We start from the raw sequence: 24,744 nt of genomic DNA on the forward strand, positions 1-24,744 counted from the left end.
ACCTCAACAACTGAGAGTTTTAATAAGGAAGTATTATTTCTGGTATTTACATAACAGTAAACCAATACTGGTAATAACACCGATGTGTTTTGCTAGAAAACTACAACAATTCTCAAAAATGCTTTGTTTTGCCGTATTTACTATCTGACTGCCCTTATCCTGAAGCAGAGGCCATCAACCGTTTTGAAATGGTGCAGGAAAAATACCGTCATCACATAGTACTTACCCTAACAGGAGGGCTTCGTGCTTGCACTCTTTGCTGCTGTCCAACTTGAGAGCTCTGCAGGTCCTTTGATCCGCAATTAGCTACAGTGTTGATCGGGACCCTTAAAGCATTTGTGCTACCTGTCCCACCACCAGCGCCAGGTTTTCGAGGCCTTTGTTTGATGCCATCCAGTAGTCTGACAAGCAGAATATTACTGGGAAGTTCATCAACACTGCAGTCCACTAAAGTCCTGCACTCTGGGCATCGAAGCTCATTTCGAGAGCTCACAATGCCCAGCAGACAGCGTTTACAAAACGTGTGTTGGCAAGGCAAGACTTTCGCAGAAGCATCAAGGCGTTCTAAGCAAACAGGACACTCCAACAGATCCAGCAAAGCTGATTCATCCATTTTCTTTGTATTACTTAACCAAAAAACAAATCTTTGCAGAATTTGTGTGTTTTGAGCACTCCAAGGATATCATGTTACATCCATTCCTCTTCTGACTGTGCTCTGAAATTTTTTGAGGGAAAAAGGCATTAATAAGCTGGAAAGAGAGTCAGTAAGACTACGTTATATGAAGATGTTCATACAAAGAGCAAAATAAAAGATCTCTAGATTAACTCAGTAGGTATTTTCAATAAATGAAGGAAACATCAAAATAGCAACAAATAATCATAGCAATCTACATTAATATACCTATTTAGGTGAACTATTATAAACAAATGCTAACAGCAACGGTTTTTAAATTCAAGTCCCCATAAATTTTAATCTTGAGTGATTCTATCTTCTCAAATTTTTCCAGAATGATGAGCTATCCCCGGTACAGCTTTATAACAAAGCTCGCTTTTCATAGTTCTTGCTTAATACACCTGTATCTCTGAACATTTATTTGAAACCAGTTTTTACAACAAGACGGCGGTGAAGGTAACTACAGCTGGGTCCAAAACAACAGAGCATACACCAGTAGGGTGTAGCAAAGGGAATTACATTTATGCCGAGACCAAGCCAACAGTGGACTACATATCTACCGTTTCTATGAAAAGTAACAGCAGCACATTACATACCCCAGTCTTGAAAACGGGCTCTAGCTCACCGGCTTTTAAGCTTACTGCAGGAACTGACAAGAGGGTTCACTGCAGTGCCGCCTTTAAGAAGCGCTTCAAAAAACTATCGCGAAGTGATTTACAGCAGGAAGTGCTACTGCCATATCGTTAGGACAACACGAGCGCTGCGTATGCAGCCGCAGAGGCAAGCCTTCAGCCAGCTTGAGTGTAGGCAGCGAGGGGCTGTAAAAAGGGAGGGAAGGGGGAAAAAAAAAAATCCCCCCCCACCGAAGAAGCCCCCTAAAAGATATCATTCTGCGGGAAGTCGCACCAGGCTGCTCCCCAGGGGAGAAAATGGCTTGTTGAGCTCGGCAGTCCCCACCGCTACGCGCCCGCGTACTTGGCGCGGCAAGGCAGCCCCAGCCCGGGCCCGGGCCGCTGCCCCTGCGCTTCCCGTGGCGAGGGGCCCGGCGGCGGGCCCGGCCGGCCGCGCGGCCCCGTCCCACCCGCCGGGGGGTGCCGGGGCCAGGCTCCGGGCGAAGTTGAGCGCCTCCACCCAGCCCCCGCCGCCGGCCTGCGGAAGCGGCTCCCGCGGCTCCCCGGGCGCCGGACGCGTGCCCAGGCGCTCGTCCCCGCACCTACCTGCTTTCGGGCTCCGCGTCCACCCCGCCTCCTTTATTTATTTGTACTGCCCCACTCCTCCCTTTAAAAGCGATTCGCAGGCAGGCAGACCCCGCGGCGGGCGGTACGCGCCCCTCCGGGTAGAGGGGGGAGCGGCGACGGCAGCCCCAGGGGGTGCATCCCGCGGCCGGCAGGAGGAGGCGGGCGGGCGGGCGGGCGGGGGGCAGGCCCGGGGCGGAGGGCTGTCACCCCGCCCCGCGGCGGGGAGGGTGAAGGCGGGGGGGGGTCGGGGGTGGGTCGGGCCTGCGGCCCCTGCCGCGCCAAGCCGAGCCGCCCCTCAGGGGGCGCGGGAGCGTCCGCGGGGAGGCCGAGCACCGCCCCCCTCCCCGTCCCTCGCCCGACTCTCACCGTGTGGCGCCGCAGCGGGCCGGAGGGGCTGCGCCGCCCCCGCTTTGTTCCCGTGAGGCGCCGCCGCCGGCCCCACCGGTGCCGCTCCCGCCGCGGCAGCGCCGAGGCTCCCGTCCCCTCCCCGCCCCGCCGCGCAGGGCTGACGCGAGGGGCGGCACCGCCCCGCCCGGCACCGCCCCGCCGAGGGGGCCGCCCTCCCCGCGGCCCCCGGCCCGGCCCGGCCCGGCCCGGCCCGGGCCGCCTCCCCTCGGCGGCAGCACCTCCCCTCACGGGAGGGGCGGGGCCGGGCCGTGACGGCCGCCCCCTCTTCCCTCCTTTCCCCCCCGCCGCCCCCTCGCCAGGTGCCGCGGGGTGACGGGTGGGGCTTTCCCGGGACGGGGGATCCGTCGCCGCGCCGCGGGGAGGGAGCTCCCCGCCCGTTTTGTGAGCTGGGGGGGCCCGGCCCGGCCCGGCCCGGCCAGGCCAGGCAGGCACCTGGGGCTGCCGCCGACAGCGTGGGAGCCGGCGGTGGGGAAAGAGGGCGGGTGGTCGGAGGGTTCCTCCCGCTCTCTGTGGTAAATCAGGCGCGGAGTGCCGGCCCAGGGCTGCGAGGCCTCGCGGAAGAAGGAGCCGGGGTGCCCGCAGCCCGCGGCGGCCCGGCCAAGGAAACGCTCCTCAGGCGGAGCGGGCTTGTGTGGGGCGGAGGGGCCCTCCCTCTCCCGGCGGGGGCACCCGGGCCTCTTCCCCCGGCCGAACGGCCTCCGCTCCCGGCGCGAAGGGCGCAGCGTCTCGGTGGTGGGAAGGGGTGAGGAGGCCGGGGCGCGGGGCAGTCGCGGCGCTTCCCGCCTCTGGGCGCTGGTCGGACGCCGCGGTGGCGGGTGCCCTGTTGCATCAGGTGCTGCCCTCGGGGGCAGCGGTGTTCTCGCAGGCCCTCGCAGGTCGCTCTGTGGCGAGGTCGAGTGCGGCGTAACGCATTAACCTCGGGTGTGCGTGCCCGTGTCAGGGTGGCCCAGTTGCTTGTTGGCGTTGCTCAGTTAAATTACCAAGTGAGGAGGTCAGAAACTGCCCCCGAAGTGGTGCAGTGTCGCTTGTGACACGGGCACCTGCGTTCAGGAGATGAAGCGCTTGCTTTGTGAAAGACTTCTCTACGAGGCTGTGGGAATGAAGGAGGAAGTAAACCCTAAGGTAGAGGCAAATTATCATAAAATAAAAAAAAATTTAAAATTAATTTTAAAGAATTCCTTTTTTTTAAATCAGATGAGGCACCTTGTCTATGGATGGTGAAAAAAAATCTAGAGAAACGTGTACGTTTCGGTTAATCACCTCGTCAGCTGCAACTCAAAGAGGAAGCAATCCTGAAAGCTTCCTTCTTGTGTGTAGTTCTGAGCTGTCCAAGTTTCTTGTCATTCTTAGACAATTTTGTGTGCATATAAAAGGGTTTTTGATTTTGTTGGGGGTCTTTTTTTGTTTTTTTTCATGGGTTGTGCAGGTTTGTGTAAGTTGATACCATGACGGGCTTTTCTGTCTTGCTTTCTGGATTTGTTAGCTTGGTTGTTTCCTATGGTGTTCTCTATTCTGTGGTTATTAGGATTTCCAAATAAGTGCTCCCACTGAATGCATCTCTATTGGTTTTATTTTTTTTTAGTAGTAGTAGAAATATTGGAAGCCCTAAATATCTACAGTTCATTAAGAAACAAAGTTTCCTCCCCAATGAATTCTGGAGTTCAGGAAAACTGATACAGATGGGGTTCTGGTCTGTGTCTGCACTTTCCAGGGAGTATCGTAATGTAAATAGAAGAGAAGGGTATAAACATTTGATACTTAAGAATATTCCCATGTCTCATGGGATTCCTCTATCTTGCCATGTCAGCACTGCCGCTACAGAAAGAAGGGTAATCAGGACGTTTCAAATAGGGACTTGTTGAATCTAAACAAAAGTTCATCTCACAATTGGATTTCCCTTTTGGCCATAGCTTAGCTTTTCCAAAAGATCTCATCAAGGTTGCATGGTAATAATTTGCCAGCCTTTCCAGCATAGTTTTGTAAGCAACGCAGTTATTGTTGTCTAAACTTAGTTTGCTGTCTAAGGAATGTAAAATATCTATTAAAACAGTAGAGGAATCTACAATACAGGTGGTGCACCAGGGAAGCAAGATGAAAGTTCAGGGAAGCAGGATAAAAAGATTAGCCCTTTATCAGGGCTGGTCTTTTATAATGTTTTACGTAAAGTCTGCAAGATACTAAATATATTGTGGGATACTAGCCAAAGCAGTAAACATTCTGAAGAGTATCAGATAAATATGTTACTTCCTGAGCAGCAGCAGTAGTTAATTTTCAAACAAATATAATCTGTGTAAAAAAACTGTGGGTGTGCGTGCTGGTGTACGCCACTGCCCTCTTACGGATGAAGTGTTTGTCTCGGAGTGGTTGCAATCGTCTGACGCCAGGACTGAAAGCAACAGAATTGCTGTTACACTGAAGCATTTATTCATTCTCATTTCCAGCCACAAGCAGGGAACTGTACACTTTGCACATTTTTACACGAGGAGACCTCCCTTCTTGAAACCATTCCATTCTTATGTACAGTTCGTTAGTTCCTTGCACAACTTTTACTAATTGATGCAAAGGAGAGATTGCACAGGGCAGAGAACCATTAAAAACACAGACTTGAAGGAAGAGAGGCCCTCCAGTTACGCAAATCCCTGTATTTCTATGATTATAATGTCTATTAATATTTGTTTGTATTTGTGAAAACATATTTTACACGTTTTTGGTGTAATAAATCATACTTCTGAAGTTGGTTTTCAGGCACAAACTTTTTTTTTTCTCCAGCATTGGGGTTTTTTTTTTTCTTTCTTTCTTTCTGTGCTGTTTCTCTTCATCTGGAAGCCATTGGGTAAAGGAAGAAGCAAAGGGCGATAGGCAGAACAGCAAAAGTCACAATGCCAGTAGCAGAACTGGTAACGCCTGGTTTCTTTCTTTTTTCTGTGTTCTGTGCCCAGCATCCTTGGTGCAATAAATGCACTGTGTCCTCTGTGCTCCTCCTTCCCTTTTGCCCATACCTTCTTTTTCTTCTGTGGACCAAACCAGCCTGCAGGCCTCCCCCCATGTCTTCAGCCCTCTCTGCCAAAACAATCATACTTTATATTCCTCCCTAAACCCTACTGCAGTAATTCCTGTTTCTATCACGTTTCCAAGTATCCTTAGTTTTTCCTCTGTCCTTAAAATGCAAGGCAGTGTATACTGTGCCTGGCTTTGGGCAACACCGGCTAATTGATAAGTTGGCAAGCTAACAAGAAGAGAGAACTTGACCTTTGCTACATGCTTTTCTGTAGGCGGGACAGTAAATTTTAGATCTTTTCTGGATATAACCACTGTTTTCCATAAAACCTATAGAATCTTAATATCTTTACAAATATTCTGTCAGGTTTTGCCAACGAATTATAAATAATTGGGAAGAGGGGCTCACAGATGCACTCTATGCTCATTTACATCTAGTTCCTTAGGAAATTTAAGAAGTAGTATGAGACATTTTAGAGTAGGATTCCACTTGTTAGCATGCAAATCTTTTGAAACACACAGACATTTGTAAACTAATGCAGGAAAGCGTTAAATGCACTAAAATACACTAATGCACTGAAAAACAAAACAAGGTCCAGTCTCCTTTCTAATGCTGCAAAAGGTCCCTGAAGATTGTGACCCTGATGGCAGGATAACCTGTTTGCCTGAAAAAGTCATGTTAGCAGTCTGTATATTTGGATTCATAAAACAAAACTGAGTGCTGTGTAGAGAAGCTCTGGCGTGAGAATAAACGTATGAAGGTATATTTAATTTATTTATGAATTCCATCCTTAAAATCTTGAGATGACTACAAAAGACTCAAAGGCAATAGGAATCATGGAACAAGAGGTGTTATGTCCTATCAGAAAGAAAATACAGCAGAAGATAGTGTCTTGTGGCAGTCATAGACTGAATTTTTTTTTTATTTGTAGGTTCAAGAACAAATTTTAACATTCAGATTATTTCTAATGAGAAGAATAAGCATGTTTTTGTTTTAAGATACATTCTTTGTACTAAACTATTTTTATATCTATTTTTTTTTGTCAGAAAGGGTGCTCTTTCCCCATTGGTAATATCCACATTAGCCCATCTTTCCCATGCAATATAGATCTCGAGCACAGACCAAAAAGGTTGATCTTATTTCCTTGTAAAATGACCCCTGGAGCTGCAGTGGCACTTTTCTTTCAAAGGCCACACAAAATTCCTACTGACATCAATTTAGTAAGAGTTTACCACTGATGGCCATGCTGATATTGCTGGCTTTTTATTGGCAAGTATAGCACATAGCGAAGCGTGGCCAACTTTCTTCAGTCTCTGGTGGAAATGAGCAAGGATGCTCTTCAATGACTTTGTTCCTTTTTCATGAAAGAGTTGGGGATTTTTTTTGTGGTTTTGTTTTTTGGGGGGTTGAGGGGATTGTGGTTTTGTTTAGGTTTGGGGGTTGTTTGGTTTGGTTTGGTTTTCTACAACGAGATGTCTATGCTGCAGTTAGCTCTAGCTTTAAATTGTCTAGCACAGTTACTAGTAGCGGAATTCTAGCAGCATTGAGCTCAGCGTGGTTGATATTGATCCAGTCAGTTTGCTGGCAAACCGAGTTTTGTGCTGCCCCTGCTGCACTTTTTGTGTTGTGAACTAGTCGTAACTAAATCAATGACTGTAATACAAAGGTACTTCTAAGGCTTCTGCATCCTGCCAGAAGGATCTCTGCTGTTCTTTTATTTGTGAGGAGGCAGGAGAAACGGGTTGTGCTTTCAGTACATTTTGACTTCTAGTTTTACATCTTTATTCTGTAGTCTAGGCATCTAGCTTGGGGTATAGACAAAAGTTGCCTGGTTGCATCTCAAACCTGACAAGACAGAGATGACATTTGATTTTTGATTACTTCTTAGTTTCCTGTTTTCTTGAGGAGAGTATCATTTGTGTATTAATGTCATGAACTAGCTCGCTCTGACAACGTGAAGCTGGGATCGTACCTTTGCAAATATTGATGCTTTTGTAATAATTTACGTCACGATGAGGGAATATGCAACAGAAAAAGTGGCTGTGGCATTAAAGAGCAAACATGTTAGAAATTCTCAGTGTTTAGGTGAGGTCTTTGTTACCTTAAGACATTTCCACCAGGCTGACTGGGCTTATGGGTGCTTATGATCCAGGTAGCCTAGCTGCAGTGTCCACAGCTGTACCTTGTAGAAATGCATTAAGGTGTTGGTGTGTTTAGGTGGTCAAGAACTTGATTTAAATGATCATTACACTGATGGGAACATAGTGCCTGCATCTCATTAACCAGCAAGCTTGAAATTTCCCGTACTACAAACAAGGTTAAAGAAAAACTGAAGGAGAATGTTTATTTAAAGAAATCAAGCTAGGGGGCACAGCTGTGAAGATTTTAGAAGAGGTACAGAAATGTTAGAATCCATTCTTAATAAGTTTATTCTAAAATCAAATTGTCTTTTTCCATCCTTGCATGCAGCTGATAAGCCACAGACCTCATCTGTGCAGCTGAAGAGTACGTCCCAATGCTCCTTTGCCTCTCTAGAGTTAGTGCTGTGCCCACAGGGGAGATTCCTGTGGGGATGGAGCATGCCAGATTCTCTGTTCAATCCTTTCCTAGGTATCTCTCAGTCTGATCTAGATCTGCTCTCCCAAAGATTCCCAAGTGATTCAGGATGTAGTTTTAGAATTACTGACTGCCCTAGACTTTTTGGAATACTTGCATGCTGTTTTAATAGTTTGCTATATTGTTAGCAAATTTTAAGCTATTAAAAAGCTATTGATGTTTTCCCCACTTGCAAAGGCTACGTACAAGACACAGGGTAAAGCTGTTTCATAGGAACAGTAAACCAATAATTATATAAATGTTTAAGTAGAATTATTGTGTTACTGACTCTAGACTGAGATCAGGCAGAACTGTAATCAACCACTTTGAGTGATAGTGGGCTGGAGTGACTAAACTCCAGTTTTATCTTTGGTGAACGTTGTGACAAATGTTTGGAGCTTTCAAAACCCAAACAGATGAGATGAGTCGTGGGGCCCAAACAATTTTTTTTCTTTTTAAATAAGCTAAAACATCATAAAGGATGTTCAACATTCATAAAAGTTTACTTAAGTCTTCATTACCACACCTCATTACCAAAGTATCTGAAAGAAGCTGAACGTCTGGAGACTGGATACTTGGCATGTATACTATTTGAACAAAAAAAATCAATATTAGATAGGAGGAGGTGGAACTGCTGAGGAGAGTCAGAGATGCTTTTGCATGTAGACTGTGCAGAGGGAGGGAGGTTGTGCGCATTGGGAGAAGTCTGTATCCATCATGTCAGATGTACAATTCCTAGTTTCTGTCTTCTGTTGTATTTTGTATTTCTAGAAATGCACTACAGCTTCACTCTCTAAAATCTTGTGAGACAGACAAAGCTGGTCAATAAGTTTCATGAATAGGGAAGAATTCACAGCACTGTGCTATTTTATCTAGATGGGTCCTGCATTCACATTAACCCTCCTAGAGCAAACATCCTTGGCCAAAGCCTCGGGGTCCTATCTTCAGAAAAGCATCCTCCAAAAAGTAGCAGGCTGGAATCTCGGACCTCTTCACTTTTTCACACCAAATGTCTTCAGAACATACTAAGCACCCCCTCAGTCTTTCTAGATGAGAATTTTTCAAGTCCACTCTGAGCATAGGCTCTATGGCAGGTGATGTAAGGGATGTTATTTCTCTTTTGGGCAACTGCACGACAACATAATGAAAACTCAGAAATTTCTGTATGTTTTAACAAACACCTTATGTGTGTCTTAGAATAAGAGCAGTTACTGGAAGTGCATTTATGGAGGAGCAACTCTTAAAAAATGCTTGTGCTTTTGTGGTCATTAAAGCATGAGAAATGTATAGTAACGGCAAAGATATGTCTGTACTGTGGTTTGTGTGTGTTTTATGGTGAGTCCTGCAGTTCCTCCTACTGTCCAAATCGGGAAGTCTGTTGAAAAGCATCATACTCCCCTCACTTACATCTCCTTTGCAGTGAGAGTTGATTTGGATTTTGTCCCAGAACAGAGTCTGAATGTAGCTGTGCCACACTTCCAGGCTTAGGAGCAGGGATTGGTAAGATGCTCCAGGGTAAAGATGTGGCATCTTTCCACATGAAACTTGTGTTTTTAGAGCAAAATCTACATGAAGAATTTGCTAGCTTGTTTGAATTCTAAACCAAGGCATTTTAGAATTTTGAGTGCTGCAACATTTTGATAGTTTGCCAAAAACAACAAAAAAAGAGTTGTCATGTTAGTTCTTAAAACCATGCTCAGCTAGTTTTTTGAAAGAGATTTATTTCTTTAAAATAGCATTTTCCTACTAAAACTGTCTGCTGGGCTGAGCTATCTGACAGGCAAGTAGAATTATCAGCATGTTTACTTTTCAAACATCTCTGCCACACTTAAACAGTTTTGCTGTGGTATCAGACATACATGAGTGATGAGGTAGGTTTTGTAAGAGTTTGTGTACTAGGATATAAAAAGATTAAAATGTGTTACAGCATTTAAAGTGCACCAACATTTCCATTCCAATCTAGTCAAAGCAGTGTCCTTATACCAAGGTAAAGCATTTTCTTTGACTGAAGCATCCCTTTGTGGAATGTAGCCTCAGCTACAAGGAAAGTTGCATTCCCATTAGCACAAATTATACTTCTTGTGTTGTCTCAAGGGTACAGAAGCTCCTTTAAAGCTTCAGTTATCTGCAGTTTCTGGTATGCTTATGAAAGGAGGTAGGCAGAGGTTTGGATGTGGTCAGTGTACCATCCATGTACCATTGTTATTGTCTGTGATATCTTAGAAGCAAAAACCAAGGATTTCCAATGTAGCTTGACTCCGAAGGAAAGTTTTGAATTACATTGGGATGAAAAGTAAGGGAATGAAGGGACAAGTTCCCCAGTGATTTTTTGCAGAATCTCTCCTATCATTCTGCTACCACAGTTCTTTACAAATGAGGAACGTAGAAAAAAAAACCCCAAGCTTTCCTTGTTAAAAATAAGATTAAGGAAGTGAGATAAATTTATGGAGTATTCATGGCACAACTTTGGATTTCTTTTATAAAGTTTGGGACTTAGCTTTTAAGTTGACGAAAACGTTGAGACGCAAAATGAATTCTCTGAGGCTGCTAGCGCTACAAGGCTATATAATCACTCTGGGATTGCCAAAGATTTTTTTTTCTTTTGTACATTTGTGTCACTCTCACTCCCACACATCTGGCAAGAGAGCTCTCTGCACAGGCTTAGTTGAAAATCTTATCTCATAGATCATTACTAGCAATAAATTCCAGCCTTTGTGCTTACTTATATTGTCCCACAGCCTGGAGTCACTGATTTTGTGGAACTAGGAATTTGGGCTGTAAAATATTTACTCACTAACACACACCAAACAAAAAAAAAAAGCCTCAAAACCAACCCGCTAGCTGTTTCTTTGTGAAGCCAGCTCTGAAAGTTTAAATCATATCGAACTTGACTCTCAGGGCCAAAGAAAACAGGCAGCTGGATTCCATCCCTTTAGCTAAGAATCAGCCCTTAAATACCTCTTAAATACACGGTTTGTATGAGCTATAGTCAAACTCACTTTCAAGTAATGTTTTCCCGCATGTCCCTAAAAATGCCAACAGCAACTCTCTGCACGTGGATGTGACTAGGGCACTGACAATGGTTAACTGTGCCAAAAACCTGTTTGCAAGCATCACTGTGAACTGCTAATGCAGTTCTACCACCATTCTTCTCTAAGGTCATACCTACACTAAAAAAAGGATGTATTTTTAATCCATGTCATAGTCCTTAAATATAGCTAAGGCAGCTGTGCTCAAAACAGCTGTTGGCAAATGGTCTGTGCTAGGTATTTTCTTATGTGCTAGTTGCCATTAGTGAGCGTTTTTCTGGTACTGCATTCTGGAAGCATTCTTATTTATGGTATTTACTGTGCTGTTCCTTTTCTGTATGACAGGGATGGAGAGCATGAAGGCAGCATTACCTCATACATTGAAGACTTCGCAACTAATAACGAAAAAGACTGGAAAGATAAGAGAAGGCAAGACAAATGAGGGGAGGTAATGACTGGCATAGATGCAGTTATCTCTGCAGGATAAATTAAATAATTTGCTGGGGAGGAAGCAAAGGGACAATTCCCAGAACTAAACCACAGATCTCCATTCTAGTGACTGGGCTCCTGCAATACTGTTAACGAGCAGGATCAGAGTTAGTAATGACCAGGAAGTGTTGCTGGGTAGCCAATGCATTCTCTAGGTGTGGTGAGAAATGGTATGGAGACGCTTGAGATGCAGTGTACCCTAATATCCCTCCATTCCTGATCATCAGATTTCAGAAGAAAAATTGGCAGCTGGCAGATAATAAAGCCAGAGTATTTTCCAGGAGTCCCAACAATCATTCTTGAGTAACTTACCCCAGCAAAAACATGGCAGAGTAAACAATCAGGGTATAAAGAACTTGAAATGTCTTCCCCTTTTGTTTTCATAGGACAAATGAACAACGTTTTGACTATAGGTAGTGTTCCGTAACATGAAACGTAGTACTTTTAACCAAAATACCAGGATAATCCAGGAACAAGCTGTAACTTAATTTTTGGCATATTTATTTTCAGTTTCCCAAGGGAATACTAGTGAGTGCGTGGAAGTGTTTTTTAATCAATCCTGATACATATCCACATATACTGCCATCTAGAATGGGGTTACTGCATTATAGCTGCTGCGGGAACCTTAACTCAGTTTCATTGACTTTAGGAGGATTAAGTCAGAAACTATACCATTCTAATGCCATTTTTTGTATTTACTTGGCAAATACTCTTGTCAATTTAAAGTTTCCCATGGGAGGTGTCAAGAGGTCACTGAAATTTTCCTGGGCAAGGGAGGGAGAGTGGTTGAAACCTTGGCCTCCCTGCTGCTTCCTTCAGTGTTTTTCTTCATGTCATTAGTGCTGTACTCGGCACTTTTCCCCCAGCTTCCATTAGAAGAGGGAGGGAGGGAGTGAATGTAAAAATGTTAGTGAGAAATGGAGGCAAGAAACACAGAGAAGGCTTCCCTGCTGTTTTATTTGGCTAATTCTAGGCCTCGGTAACAGTAAACTTAATCACAGAAAGTGAGTATGGAATATATTGTCTAGTATGCACAAAAAACTCCCAGATGCTTTCAGCACATTTTTTTTTTCCCCAGTTCATTCTATTATTCTACACAGTCTTCTGTCCAAGGATCACAAAGCCTTCTGACCTCTCTGTTATCCTATGGCAAGGAAATACAGTTCCCTGAGGCTGAAAAAGCACCAGGGTTTGATTTCCAGAAATGAGGTACCTGCAATTTCCACAAACATCAGTGTAACTGTACATGAGCAGCATATTTTTCAGATGCCACTAAGACAGAAATGCAGAATGGAGGGGCAGGAAAAACACCCCACATCTTACAGGCTTTGTATGCAAGGCTTCTGCATTTAAGCTGAAAATACCTGAGCTGAGGTATCAAAGACAGCTTTGTTAAAGCTAGTGACTGTAGGAAGGGATCTGACCTGTTTCACACTATGGATTAGTGTGATCCCTCTAACAAGCCGCCATGGTTTATCATATGATAAACCAGGCAATTTCACAATTACTAGATTTTTTTTTTTTAACAATTTTTATACATTTCTCACATTTTTAACTGCTGTAAGGCAGAATAAAACACCTGTGGGGAGTTTTGCCAGCAAGTGAAAACAAATACAGTGTTAAGTACATTATGGCTTGATTAACGCAAGATAAACATTATACACTATGCAGCTTTTGCTCCTCAGCAGGCCTATTTCACGTTGTATGTTTATACATAAATTTCTCTTACTAATACCGCACAAGCAGTCTTGCACCATCCTTGACCCATGAGCTTTAGGAACTGTTGCAAAGTGGTATAAGTTATAGCTCCATCTGTTATACTCCATCCTTCTGATAGAGATTGCTTTCACTGTGGCAGAATAAGCAGAATGGAAGATGTGTTCCTATCCTCACCAACTGCAGCTCAGAGTCTGGTGACTTGGCTCAAACCCATCGTCCCAGCAGTTTAATCAAGCGACGCTATGCTTTGTGCCAAAGCGTGAGGGTGGGCGCATGTTTCATTCTGCTGGTCCTGATAATCATCAGCAGAAGCAAAGAATAGACAGCTGAGAACAGGAGCATCTTAACAGATCACAGTGGGATTTGACTCAAGCTTTTTTCTGGTGGGAGGAGGGAGGCCTTATGACTGTGCTCATCCATGCTCTGCTATTGTATGTATGGCTACAAACTGGTATTTATGGTGGAAAATCTGTCCATTACTGACCTGAGCAGACTAGTTACTGTAGTATCACTGCATGGTTAACAAAGGTCGCAGGTTGCAGGGTTGAAACTGCGCTCCCTTTCCCAGCTGGCAGAGCTTAACCCCACTGTCTGTTAGAGTCAGAATTTCCTGGAGTCTCTTCCTGGACAAACAAGATTGCCCAATGTAGAGAAAGCAACAGTGGTCATCTGAGGAAAGGAGGCACTGCAGTGATTTAAGTGAATACAGTGAGTTAAGTTTTTCAGGACGCTGTGATCATTAACTGATGTGCTGAAGTCCATGGTGGAACTGGATATACAATTTAGTGCAATCAGGCTTTTCAACAGCTGAAAAAAAATGCTGTATTATTTGTAGCTAAAAATCACATTAGAGATGTTTTACTGCTGTGGCATATATGTTCACTGACAGTAAAATACAGATCTACTAAATAAGGCTTTAAAACTATTAAGCATGAAAAAATAAAATATACTAATATTTCTTAGAATTAAAAAGTCATGAAAGTATGTTCAGTGTTAAGTCCAAATTTACTCTATTGAGAAGCTCAACTGCCATAATCTTCACCTTTTGACTTCCTCTTACAAAGTTTGAAGAACAAGACTAAAACACTTCAAACTGCCATGTAAGTTATCAAAACTAACGTCAGTGGCAAAGGATCAACTAAGTGTGCTACAATAATGGCAAATTAGATGCATTTTACTACTGTCTTTTAGATGTCTTTATCAAGAGTTGTTACAGCTCAATACAGAGGAGGAAACAGAATTTAGAGGAAGTACAACAGCTACAGCAGTTTATAAAAAGGAGCCTGATGGACCCTGTAACCAGTGGTCACGTTGGTATAGCTCCACAGTAGACAGACCTCTAGCTCATCATTAATGGCATCTCAGGTTTTCTGTCTTTTCTATATCCCCACCAAATCAATCGCTTCTTCAGAAAAAGGCTGTGTACCTCACTTTTGCAAAAATACTCTGATAGCATTTAAAATAGTTCTAGCAGCAATAAAGCAAACAGCAATGTGAACTCCTGACGGGGAAGGTGGTGGAAGGAGAAAATAGCATCCCTGAAGTATTGCTTGAGATCTAAAATTTTATTAAGAGAGCTGGGACTGCAGAGTTTTTGCCTAAAATTTGAATGTGGGGAAGTTTTATCCTACATTGAGGATACAGCAAAAATGTGTACTTCATCCCTTCCCCTTGAGAAGAGATTACTGTCAGGACTGTCTGCAGGATACAGCAAAAATTAGGGTATGTCAAGGACCTGATTATGGTTCCATTATCCGCAGAGCACGTCTGCATCAGCTTGAGCCACAGCGCTATTTAAAACTGAACTGTATTTTGTCCTGGCTGACTATAGTCCCTACTGGAACATCCATCAGCCAAGCAGAAGTGACTCATGCAACGCCCCAGCCTCACACTTGATACAATCAACCTCAGGGATGACTTGTGAAAGAACTGTTACAGCCATCCTGAAACTAAGCAAATGCTACCTCGCTGGAGTTTTCCCTGCTGTGCAACCCGCCTGGTTTTGGCTTTTATTGTGCAGCTAATGTGAAAAAACTCTCCAAGTCTCTGGCTCTGTGAGTTTTTTAAACTGTGTTGTTAAAAAGAGAGTTAATGGAATTAGCTAAATCCTATCTTGGTTTAAAAATGTCTTGGAAATAAAATCTGGAAGAGCGCACCAGATCAGAGGTGCTCAAGGCAAGCAATTTAGTAGAAGCAGCTGAACTCCTATATATGTGGCTCACAAGTAACTACAAATTAATATATCTTTATGGAAGCAGTTCAATTAAGGTTTTAGTTGCTGAAGAAGTGTTTTTAAGACTCTTACACAAGCCAACTGTTCAAAGTGCTACTACTTGAATTGATGAACTCGTCAGCTCAGCTGGAAAACATACCAACTTGGAAATGCATTTGAAGTCTGTCTTGCATTAACACAGATTTAATTTAAAGGAAGAAGTTCTTTATGGATTTTAAAACTAGTACTTAAACTCTGCAAATTGCTCCATCTAAACTGCTATGATAAAAATGGCAAAAAGAAACATTCTAGGAATGGTAACCATTGGTTTCTATTTTATGCTAAATTTTAGTCTACATGGCTCATGAATGAACAAGTGTTAAAGTAAGGTTTGAGAAAGCACACAATTATTTAGGAAGAAAAATGTTTAAAAGGATTGAAAAATCAAATTTCTGTATTTGTGTTTGGTTTATCACAGTTAATAAAATGAAGCAGAGGCTAACTTCATTTGAGCCTTGATGAGGTGCTTTTAGTGGAGAGATAAAAGTCAAATCAGTAATTTAGTCAGGGGCATGCTTCTACCCCACCCTCTGGCCGAGGGGAAGGTCGATACAGAGTCCAACCATGCACAACACCGTAACTGTGCTACAAGTGTCATATTTTGTTTTACTTAAATTTGCACCTAGGCATTTGGGGAAACTGGACGTACCCTGCCATCCCCCCCATCCCCCAGGAAAAGGAGCGCAAGGATTGCACGACTGATACAAGCTGAGAAACTGCGCTCTACCTAAAAGCTTGTTACCCAGCTGAGTAAGTTCTATGTATTTCTCTGTATCTTTGCTTTGTAAATTATTTGTGAATAACGCTTCGTAAACGTACGAAGATTTGTGTTTACGTGTAGGGTTTCAGAACGTGGCCTTGTACAAGGAAATACTTGTAAATCATGGGAACTTAAGAATTTCCGTGCTGGTTCAGACTCACCATCGACCAGCTTCGGAACCCTACCTAGAGCACGAGGTAGCCCCCGCCCCCCCCGCCGCGCCCGCAGTTATGCCGCCACCTGGCGGTCGCAGGGCGGCACCGCCGCCCCGTGACAAACGCCCGCGGGCGTGGGCCGTCTATTGTAACCGCCATCTTGGGAAGGCGCAGGTCAACTCCGAGTGGGGGACAGTCAGAGCTGTGAAACGGCGTAGTTTCCCGTGCAAACAGATGTGAGAAAAACTATCTTACAAAAATATTTTTGTAAGTTTTCAACAGATTTAGGCAAGCTCGTAAAGCTTCAGAAGAAATGGGTTAGTATAGAATGCACGTTTGCATAAACATGCAGCGTTTATGCACAAATCGGAGCGCAAGGGAGACAGAAGCACTAAAAGCTGAAATAAGAATTATTGATAAATGATGTAGATGTCTCAAGAGCACAGAGAACCTTGTCAGCAATATGGTACGCTGGAATTTTGTTTCAATCAGCCATTCGCTTACAAGACTGCAGAAACGTTCATCATCTGCTTTGGTTCATGTTGCCCAGCCAGGCAATACATTTTTCTGGCATACCTTCTAGTAGTAACCCCAAATACACAAAGTTCAGCAAACTGAAGAGCAAAAGCCTCTTCAGGCTCTGTTCTTTGAAAAAGATTTAAGGCACCGATGCTCCGGGTAGGATGACTGTACCTGTTCGGCTCAAAACGAAGCCAGTTAGCAGTCGAGACTCCATCTTCCCGCCGCAGGCCCTGAGGACACATTCTCTCTAGTTCTGCCGCCTCACGGCTGGGGCTCTCTGTTCTGCTGGAGGTCGGAAAACCCCAGGCGGACACACAGCTACAGATAGCACAGTTAGCCAGGAGAGTCCAGCGTTGGGGACTACAATCATGTCTGCAGGGCAGCACAATAGAGGCATTACGGGTTTGGCTTTCTAGGGTTGTGTTTTGGGAGGGGTGGATGCATGGTTTTTTGTTTGTTTGCGTTTTCTTTTGTTTTTTTTTTTTTTTTTTTTTTTTTAAGATTCCTCATCTGAACTGCAGTTGGCTGCGGGGGTCAAGAAGAAAGACTGAGGACAGGGACATAATGTGAAATAGTTTATGGAGTACGTTTTGTGCCAAAAATACCATTCTATACCTCAATTTGCTGCTAGAATGCAACAGAAGATTCTTTATTAGAAATGTAATATAAAGACAGACCAAATACTCAACTAATTTCAGTAAGTTATTACATACAGACCAATAAATCATCCTGAAGTCACACTGTCCTTGATGTCATTACAGTGTACATTAAATAGGGATTTACAAGTTCGGATAAAAGTATTTCTTTAGCAAACTTATTTACTGTGTCATTTTTAAATTAGCTCTTGAGGGATTTCAAGGATATCCAGTATTGGTTGGCAGGTTTGAAGATTATTCTTGAAAAGCTGTGCACAATCTACGCATATTATTCAAATCATTAATTGATAAAAAGCTCTACGTCTGTAAAGCTTGAAGGCTGCAGATTATATCCATTTTTCTTACCAGAAGCAAGCTAGCACACTGCATAAGAAATGAATGTCAATAATGGTATGATTTCAATTTAGAAAGAACTAAACACCCCCAACCCATAACTTCAGTAAAACTGTATCACCTTGAGAAAATTCAAAACCATAGAGTGCAGAATATACCAGTTGGTATATTTTCTTCTCTCCATATGGTTAATCTATATTCTTCTAAATCTGAAGGTGGGCAAGGTATGACTTGAAAAGCAAACCTGAAAAGGGAAAATGATGTAACTCATGAGGATCATCTCTCTGAATAGATCATTCAGCAGTGAAAAGTGGAATGGAAGAGAAGCCTACTGAAAAGCCCCCAAATTTACTGTGGGAATTTTAAAACAAAACAAAAAAACAACAACAAAAAAAGGATAAGAGAAGCAGCATAGGACAGAACCAGCACTGTTTCCAACAATGACCATACTTTCTCATCAGATGAAGCAAGAGGTGTTTATCAAGTAAGTAAGGATATAAAAAATTGGTATCTTAAAGGCATTTATGATCATTAATTTTATTCTCATCACAGGTTCCCAGGATACAGCTGAAATAGATTAAATTTGGTCTACCTTTAAGAATTGGATGTGGTTAAAAAAATTAACACTTTTCAGTGGGCAAAACTTTAATAACAACATCATAAAACAATTATACAAAAATCATGTACATATTTTGACAGTTCTAAATAATATATATATATATATACTTGATTTTACTTTGTGGAAAAGTAACTTTTGACAGTTTTAGACTGTGACTGGCTGTAGCTGGAAAAAAAAAAAATCTATTTTTTTTTCCTCCAATAGGGCAGTTGGAAGTTCGACAGTTCATCAGATTTGTAGTAAGAGACTTATTGTATGGGTAAGCCAATAAAGCTGGTCCAGAGACAGTGACTGGAAAACAACAGCATACCTGATGTCTGCCCTGTATAATACTGCTTTTACAGGAGGAACAAGGAAATGTGGGTCAGAAGAAACCTGTTTTTGATTTTGGGGTAGTGGAAATCAAGATACAAAACATGAGCCAAAAGATGAGAAGTATTACTTAGCACTTGTGCCTGCAATATTTAATTTTCCCCCATTTCTGCTAGAGCTATGAGTGCAACAGTAAGAATTTAAAAACAAACTGGAAAAAACCCACTCCTTTCAATTCAACAGCAGACTATATTATCATTGACCAGATTACAAAATTCAAAAGAGCTAAATACTTGGGATTTTGGGAAGGGGGTGGGGAAGGGGAAGAGGAGGAAAAATATTGGGGAAAAAAGTATTCCAGCTCCAACTGAATTTTACCATCTCAAAAAACCCCAGACTTTTCAATGATGGCTGAAGTACCAGTTTGCCTTGATTTAGAAACACCATTAAGATATTTCAGGTGACACTGGTTAAAAAGTGACAGAACCTTTCAGCTTCAAAATACAGTAATTTTTTTATTAAGAAAAAAGTAAAATACTCAAACTGGACCACTAGATTAAGATGCTCTTAAAATACAACCATGAGGGTCAATAAAAATGAAGTAATTTCTTTATATAGCTGTAAAGAGAGGCTATTTTAAGTATGTAAGTGACTAGCTAGATGTGGGTACTTCCACAACACAGTAATGCTTCCAATTGCTTAACCGTACCAGCCAACTGTTGATATGGCAGAAATTCTGTTTTACATTATAGGTCTCAGTTTTGTATCAGAATATCTACAGGTATTCCTTTCTATATTTCTTTTGGACTTTGAGAGATTACAGGTTTGGGGATTTTTTGTTTTGTTTCGTTGGTTTTTGTTTTGCTTTTTAAATTTTGAGCATCTAATATTTAATGAACACATTTAATGAACATTTAATATGGAAGTACACACAAGAGAAGTGTATCGGTATCCCAGTTTTAAAAGGCATGTTTTTCCACTTTTTCGTACAATGAACGTTCTTTTTTGAAGTCTTGTTTCTCCTGCCCCATGTTACATTCTCCACTACAATTTGTTATTCAGCTGTGCAGACTTCAAACACCGATATGTAGTGAGTCAGGTTTATTCATCATTATCTGTAAAAAGCAGAGGGAGAGAGACGGGGTGAAAAGGAGTGACAAACACACACAATCAAGCTGAGCTTACAAAATGAACTAGAAACCACAATTTAGTAAGCAATGCTACAAGAATTCATTAAATTGGTCACCAATGAGATGACTGTTACCAAAACTGGCTTGAAAGCACTATGTGTACAAATACTGAACAACATGTCATCTTTCTTGGATTAGTGAATTTAAGATAGTTTCATCTCAAGTGGCCTGCTTCAGTTAGAACAATCCTCTTGGTAAAGAGCAATATAGATTTTTTTTTTTTCTAACTTTTCTTATTTCAAGGGTATAAAACTTTTGAGACAGAAGCTCATGAACATGCTTCTGACTGTCACTTGTCCTCTATTCACCTTTATTAGCACAGGATTTTTCCTTTAAATATCTGAAATTTAAAGAACTGCTTTAAATGTAGTTCTTTATGTACTTTAGTACTAAAGTACTATGTATACTTTAAATGTCTGAAATATAAAGAACTTTTTCTTTACATTTTCATATGCTACCACAGATTTGTAAAATACAGAGTTAGAACTGAAGCTATTAAAAATAGCCACTTGTTAATCAGCATTTTGCAAGATGAAAGTCAGCTTATTTTAATAGGATTCACTCAGACAACAGCTTACAATTTGTATGCCAACATTTCAGCAAATTGTCATTTAAGCCTTTCAGTACTAGTTTTAAAATATCCTTAAGGCAAAGTGGCAAGGAAAAGAAACTAGTAACACTATAGTTACCATTTTCTTCTCGTTCTATATTGCCAGTCCTTTGGACACTTGAAAAATGAACTGCTAGAATATATCTTTCTAATTCTATCATTAAATCAATAAATTGTGGTTGAAAAAATATTTTTCAGACACTTTTCTGTCATAGTTCTATAACACAGCATGAAAACAACATGGTACTGCTTATTCTTGCTGAGTGGTTCTACTGTATCGGTAGCAAAGAAAAACTGGGAAAATATGATTTATATTAGAAAATTTTTTAATTATTATGTTTTCAAAACTTATTTTTTTTTCAGACTTCCCCCCCCCAAGCATTTACATGTAAAAACCATAGAAAGCCGTAATCTTATCTGACCCTTTATTCACTGCTGTTGCAACACATTTGTTTAATTTAAACAAATTCAATTTGTTTAATTTAAAAGATGCAGAAAGTAGATGTTGGTTAACATCCATTAGAATATTTTTTCAAAATTGAAATACATTAAATAGTGATCATTGCACGCATTTCTAAAACCAATATATAATGCTTCTGATTTCCATAAAAATAATTGTAATTTTAAGATTTCTTTTTTTCTCTCTCTCCAGTAAAAACTTTCATCAGTAGAAATCTAAAATTACGTAACTGCAGTTAAATTTTTTACATGAGAGAAAAAACCCCAAACAAAACCATTTCTCATTAATTGTGGCCTGTGTGCTATTTCATAGAGTGACTCTGAAAGATCTAGGAACTATCAGTCTGCCTAGTAATCTGTGCTAAGCTAGGCAGGGCTCCCAAGCAACATAAATTCTCTTCATGTATTACTGAGCCACCTGAAAACTAAGATGGATGGTACCTCCACATCAAGTTCTTCTGAAAAATGACGATTATAGGATAAAGAGCCACATGAAATTTTCTTTTCAGAAAAGCAGTGATACTGCAACCCATTAAAAGCAGAGTTTTGGAAAGAAAATATTATTTTAGCTAAAAATCCATTAACTCTTAAGATTGTTGATTAGATTGCTTTTAATTCTGAAAGCTTTATTCTAGACTTCCATCTTCCCAATCTGTATAACTGTTTTACAGAAATTAAATAATTATACTGTACCTTTCATAAGACAACTATTGTTACAATTGACTATATATACATACATACTGTTAATCAGAGTGGCCAGCATGCTTCATCAAAGTTTGCCACATTTTATTGCAGGAATAAAAATACCCTTTGTGAAAAAAATTAATTTTATCAATTTAGCTAATCAATATAACAAAGCACAGATATGTTTTAAAAGTATATTAGAACCTATTGTATATGACCAAGAAAGAATGTAAGACAAGCCATAGTTGCCAGGATACAGTAAGATTACCTTCTTGATAGGCTCCGTCTGCCATTACTAGGTGAAGTATTTTGGCATACAGGTGTTTGTGTTCATTTCCAAGAATAGTCTGAACAATGGTTGAACAAATATCAATATTTTCATCTTCATCTTCATGTATAGCCTGGGAGAAAGGACAATCCATGTTGCCAAAATTAAAATGGGTATAGAATTAAATAGTTCATGTTTATTAAATGCAATTCATGGTTAAACCAAAGAAGTTTTCCTGTTTAATCCACTGGCATGGCATTTTCTCTGTTAATATTTTAGTGTGTTGAAACAGTAGAAGACTAAAGAAATAAGCATTGATTCTAGTCACACAATGCAATTAGTTACTGGCACAGTAAACAGCCCTCGGTACTTGTTTCTTAAAATATTTTCCACTTGAGGTTATCCCACAAACCTTTATTTTCTCATAAACTTCAATGAATTTATCAAAGCCTATTTCCTGCTCAAGGTTGTATCTCAACTCCTCCAAATGGCTGAAAATACTATCACATTCTTCACATTCACTGGCAATCTCTCCATCACTATTATCTGTAAAGAAAGAAAACAACAGTAAAAACCCCTCAGTTTTCCTACATTCTTAATGTTGTTTCCATGTCCCTAAACTTGATATCCACACAGACCTCTAAATGTAATGAAAGCAAGTAAGCTCAGGAGCACTAGGCGGTTTTGGCAGATGTTCTGAACAACCTGCAAGGAAATAGGAACAGTCCCTTTCTTGACAGCAGAGAAATTCTGAATCCCAAATGGGAAGCATCTAGCTGTCTCCTCTAAAACTCCACTCTGATAGTTAACCATAAGGGTATTCATACTGAAAGAAAACAAGGTATGGTCTTAAAGCAGACTTTTATTTAGCAAAGCAACGTTAGTAGGTCAAGTTCCATATAACCATTCCACATATGTTGGAGGTGGAACTGATGCAGGGTTCAGTGGCTGTCCCACACCAGGGAGAGGAGCTCCCTAATGAAGCAGCTGTCTTCTAACAGAAGATATGGACATGTATATTAAGAATAAATTATTTAACTTCTGCACTGAGATGCATCTTGTTCCATGGAGCAAGTCTAAAAACCCAGTACGAATTTAGCTACAAAGCTCCTCATTCTTTTATGAGTGCATCTCCTTTGTGTAGCAAATTCAGTATGCCATCTGGTACAATAAGATATGCGAGAGAAATCAAGATGATTTTGCTTATAGGCTACAGAAACCTTACAAATAGGTTTGTAACTGTCAAACGTTAGGTGAGTGTCCTGGTTTCAGCTGGGATAGAGTTAACTGTCTTCCTAGTAGCTGGTACAGTGCTATGTTTTGAGTTCAGTATGCAAAGAATGTTGATAACACTGATGTTTTCAGTTGTTGCTCAGTAGTGTTTAGACTAATGTCAAGGATTTTTCAGCTTCTCATGCCCAGCCAGCGAGAAAGCTGGAGGGGCACAAGAAGTTGGCACAGGACGCAGCCAGGGCACCTGACCCAAACTGGCCAACGGTGTATTCCATACCATGTGACGTCCCATCTAGTATAGGAAGGGGGAAGTGGGGGCAGGGATATCGCCGCTTGGGGGGACTGGCTGGGTGTCGGTCAGCGGGTGGTGAGCAATTGCACTGCGCATCATTTGTACATTCCAATCCTTTCATTATTGCTGTTGTCATTTTATTAGTGTTATCATTATCATTATTAGTTTCTTCTTTTCTGTCCTATTAAACCGTTCTTATCTCAACCCACGGGTCTTGCTTCTTTTCCCGATTTTCTCCCCCATCCCACTGGGTGGGGGGGAGTGAGTGAGCGGCTGCGTGGTGTTTAGTTGCTGGCCGGGGTTAAACCACAACAGTGAGTTTAACAAAAAAAGGATCTATTTAAAAATACAAGATAGAATCCCTATGTAAAATCCTATTATAAAATGCAAACTGCTTTTGCCCAAGAAAAATACTTCCTTAAATAAGTATTTGAATTATGAAAGGACTTATCTACCCAGGCAAAAATATACAACTTTTTAGATTTCAGATCTTATATTACCAAATCTATAAAAAAAATACATAGTATTTCCTGGTAGGTCACAGACTTTCTGAGTTAGTATTAAAACTCTACTGGTTTCCATTCCTATATATGACTAGTGTAAGTTATAATCCTGACCAAATCATATCCCTGATTCAAGTATCAACACTCACATCAACAAGAAATTATCATTGAAATGAAAAGTTGTATATGAGTTAAAAACTCATGAGATGACTTCTAATCTTGTATTTAACTTCTGGATCTTGAACAGATTTGGTTTCAAGTTCTGTCTGTTCCTCTGAGTTTTGAAAGTCTTCCTCCCGCCCCCAACAATGAAACCTGCAATTCTTATGAAACATCATGAATCTAGAAGGTGGGACACTGACACCAAATACCGTAACGCTTGCAACAACAGAATCACAGAAACAGATAGTATTGTATGTTATCGGTGTGTAACATCAGCACTGTCAAAAAATGAAGAAGATGGTATTACCCAAGTTTATTTTACCTTAAAATACTTATTGGAATGTATTATATCAATAATATCTAACAGGTATATTCACAGGTTTTAAATTTGTTTGAAATGGTCTTCAACAACCCAAAGTTACACAAAAGCTACATTTTAGTTATTGATTTTCTACATCTTTCTATATCTATATTTCTAAGTGTACTTTATTCTACAGGAGTAGTAAAATACTTATATTTCAACCAGTATTTAAAAAACAGAACTGAGACTTCAGGACACCATGGT

The 24,744-nt window shown here is 41.2% G+C and overlaps 2 protein-coding genes and 1 long non-coding RNA gene across 15 annotated transcripts in view; 1 reads left to right on the forward strand and 2 right to left on the reverse strand.

Annotated features, from left to right (window-relative positions):
* Positions 1-2,417, reverse strand: part of SH3RF1 (SH3 domain containing ring finger 1) — a 91,048-nt gene extending 88,631 nt beyond the window's left edge. Inside the window, exons 1-2 of one of the 2 annotated variants that reach the window (XM_052778857.1) lie at positions 2,278-2,417; positions 227-715 (exon numbers count right to left, since the gene is read on the reverse strand). In XM_052778857.1, the coding sequence (XP_052634817.1) occupies positions 227-613 (387 nt within the window). In that variant the 5' untranslated portion in view covers positions 614-715; positions 2,278-2,417. Of the gene's footprint in view, positions 1-226; positions 716-1,890; positions 2,035-2,277 lie in introns of those variants that run through there. The other variant, XM_052778865.1, reaches the window with a different exon arrangement.
* Positions 2,418-3,169: 752 nt separating this feature from the next.
* On the forward strand, positions 3,170-20,768 carry LOC128137816 (uncharacterized). 2 transcript variants are annotated; one of them, XR_008233859.1, is made up of 4 exons: positions 3,170-3,441; positions 16,048-16,171; positions 17,360-17,424; positions 18,671-20,768. It is a non-coding gene; the product is annotated as an uncharacterized LOC128137816 (long non-coding RNA). The 2 variants fall into 2 exon arrangements; XR_008233858.1 differs by lacking the exon at positions 3,170-3,441 and adding an exon at positions 13,460-13,857.
* NEK1 (NIMA related kinase 1) overlaps positions 18,365-24,744 on the reverse strand; it is a 53,140-nt gene continuing 46,760 nt past the window's right edge. For all 11 annotated transcript variants that reach the window (XM_052778892.1, XM_052778883.1, XM_052778933.1 and 8 more), the window contains 3 exons: positions 22,402-22,535; positions 21,990-22,122; positions 18,365-19,893 (listed from right to left, as the gene is read on the reverse strand). In XM_052778892.1, the coding sequence (XP_052634852.1) occupies positions 19,880-19,893; positions 21,990-22,122; positions 22,402-22,535 (281 nt within the window). In that variant the 3' untranslated portion in view covers positions 18,365-19,879. The remainder of the gene's footprint in view (positions 19,894-21,989; positions 22,123-22,401; positions 22,536-24,744) is intronic.

Source organism: Harpia harpyja, chromosome 2, assembly GCF_026419915.1.
Source record: "Harpia harpyja isolate bHarHar1 chromosome 2, bHarHar1 primary haplotype, whole genome shotgun sequence".
NCBI classification, from domain to species: domain Eukaryota; kingdom Metazoa; phylum Chordata; class Aves; order Accipitriformes; family Accipitridae; genus Harpia; species Harpia harpyja.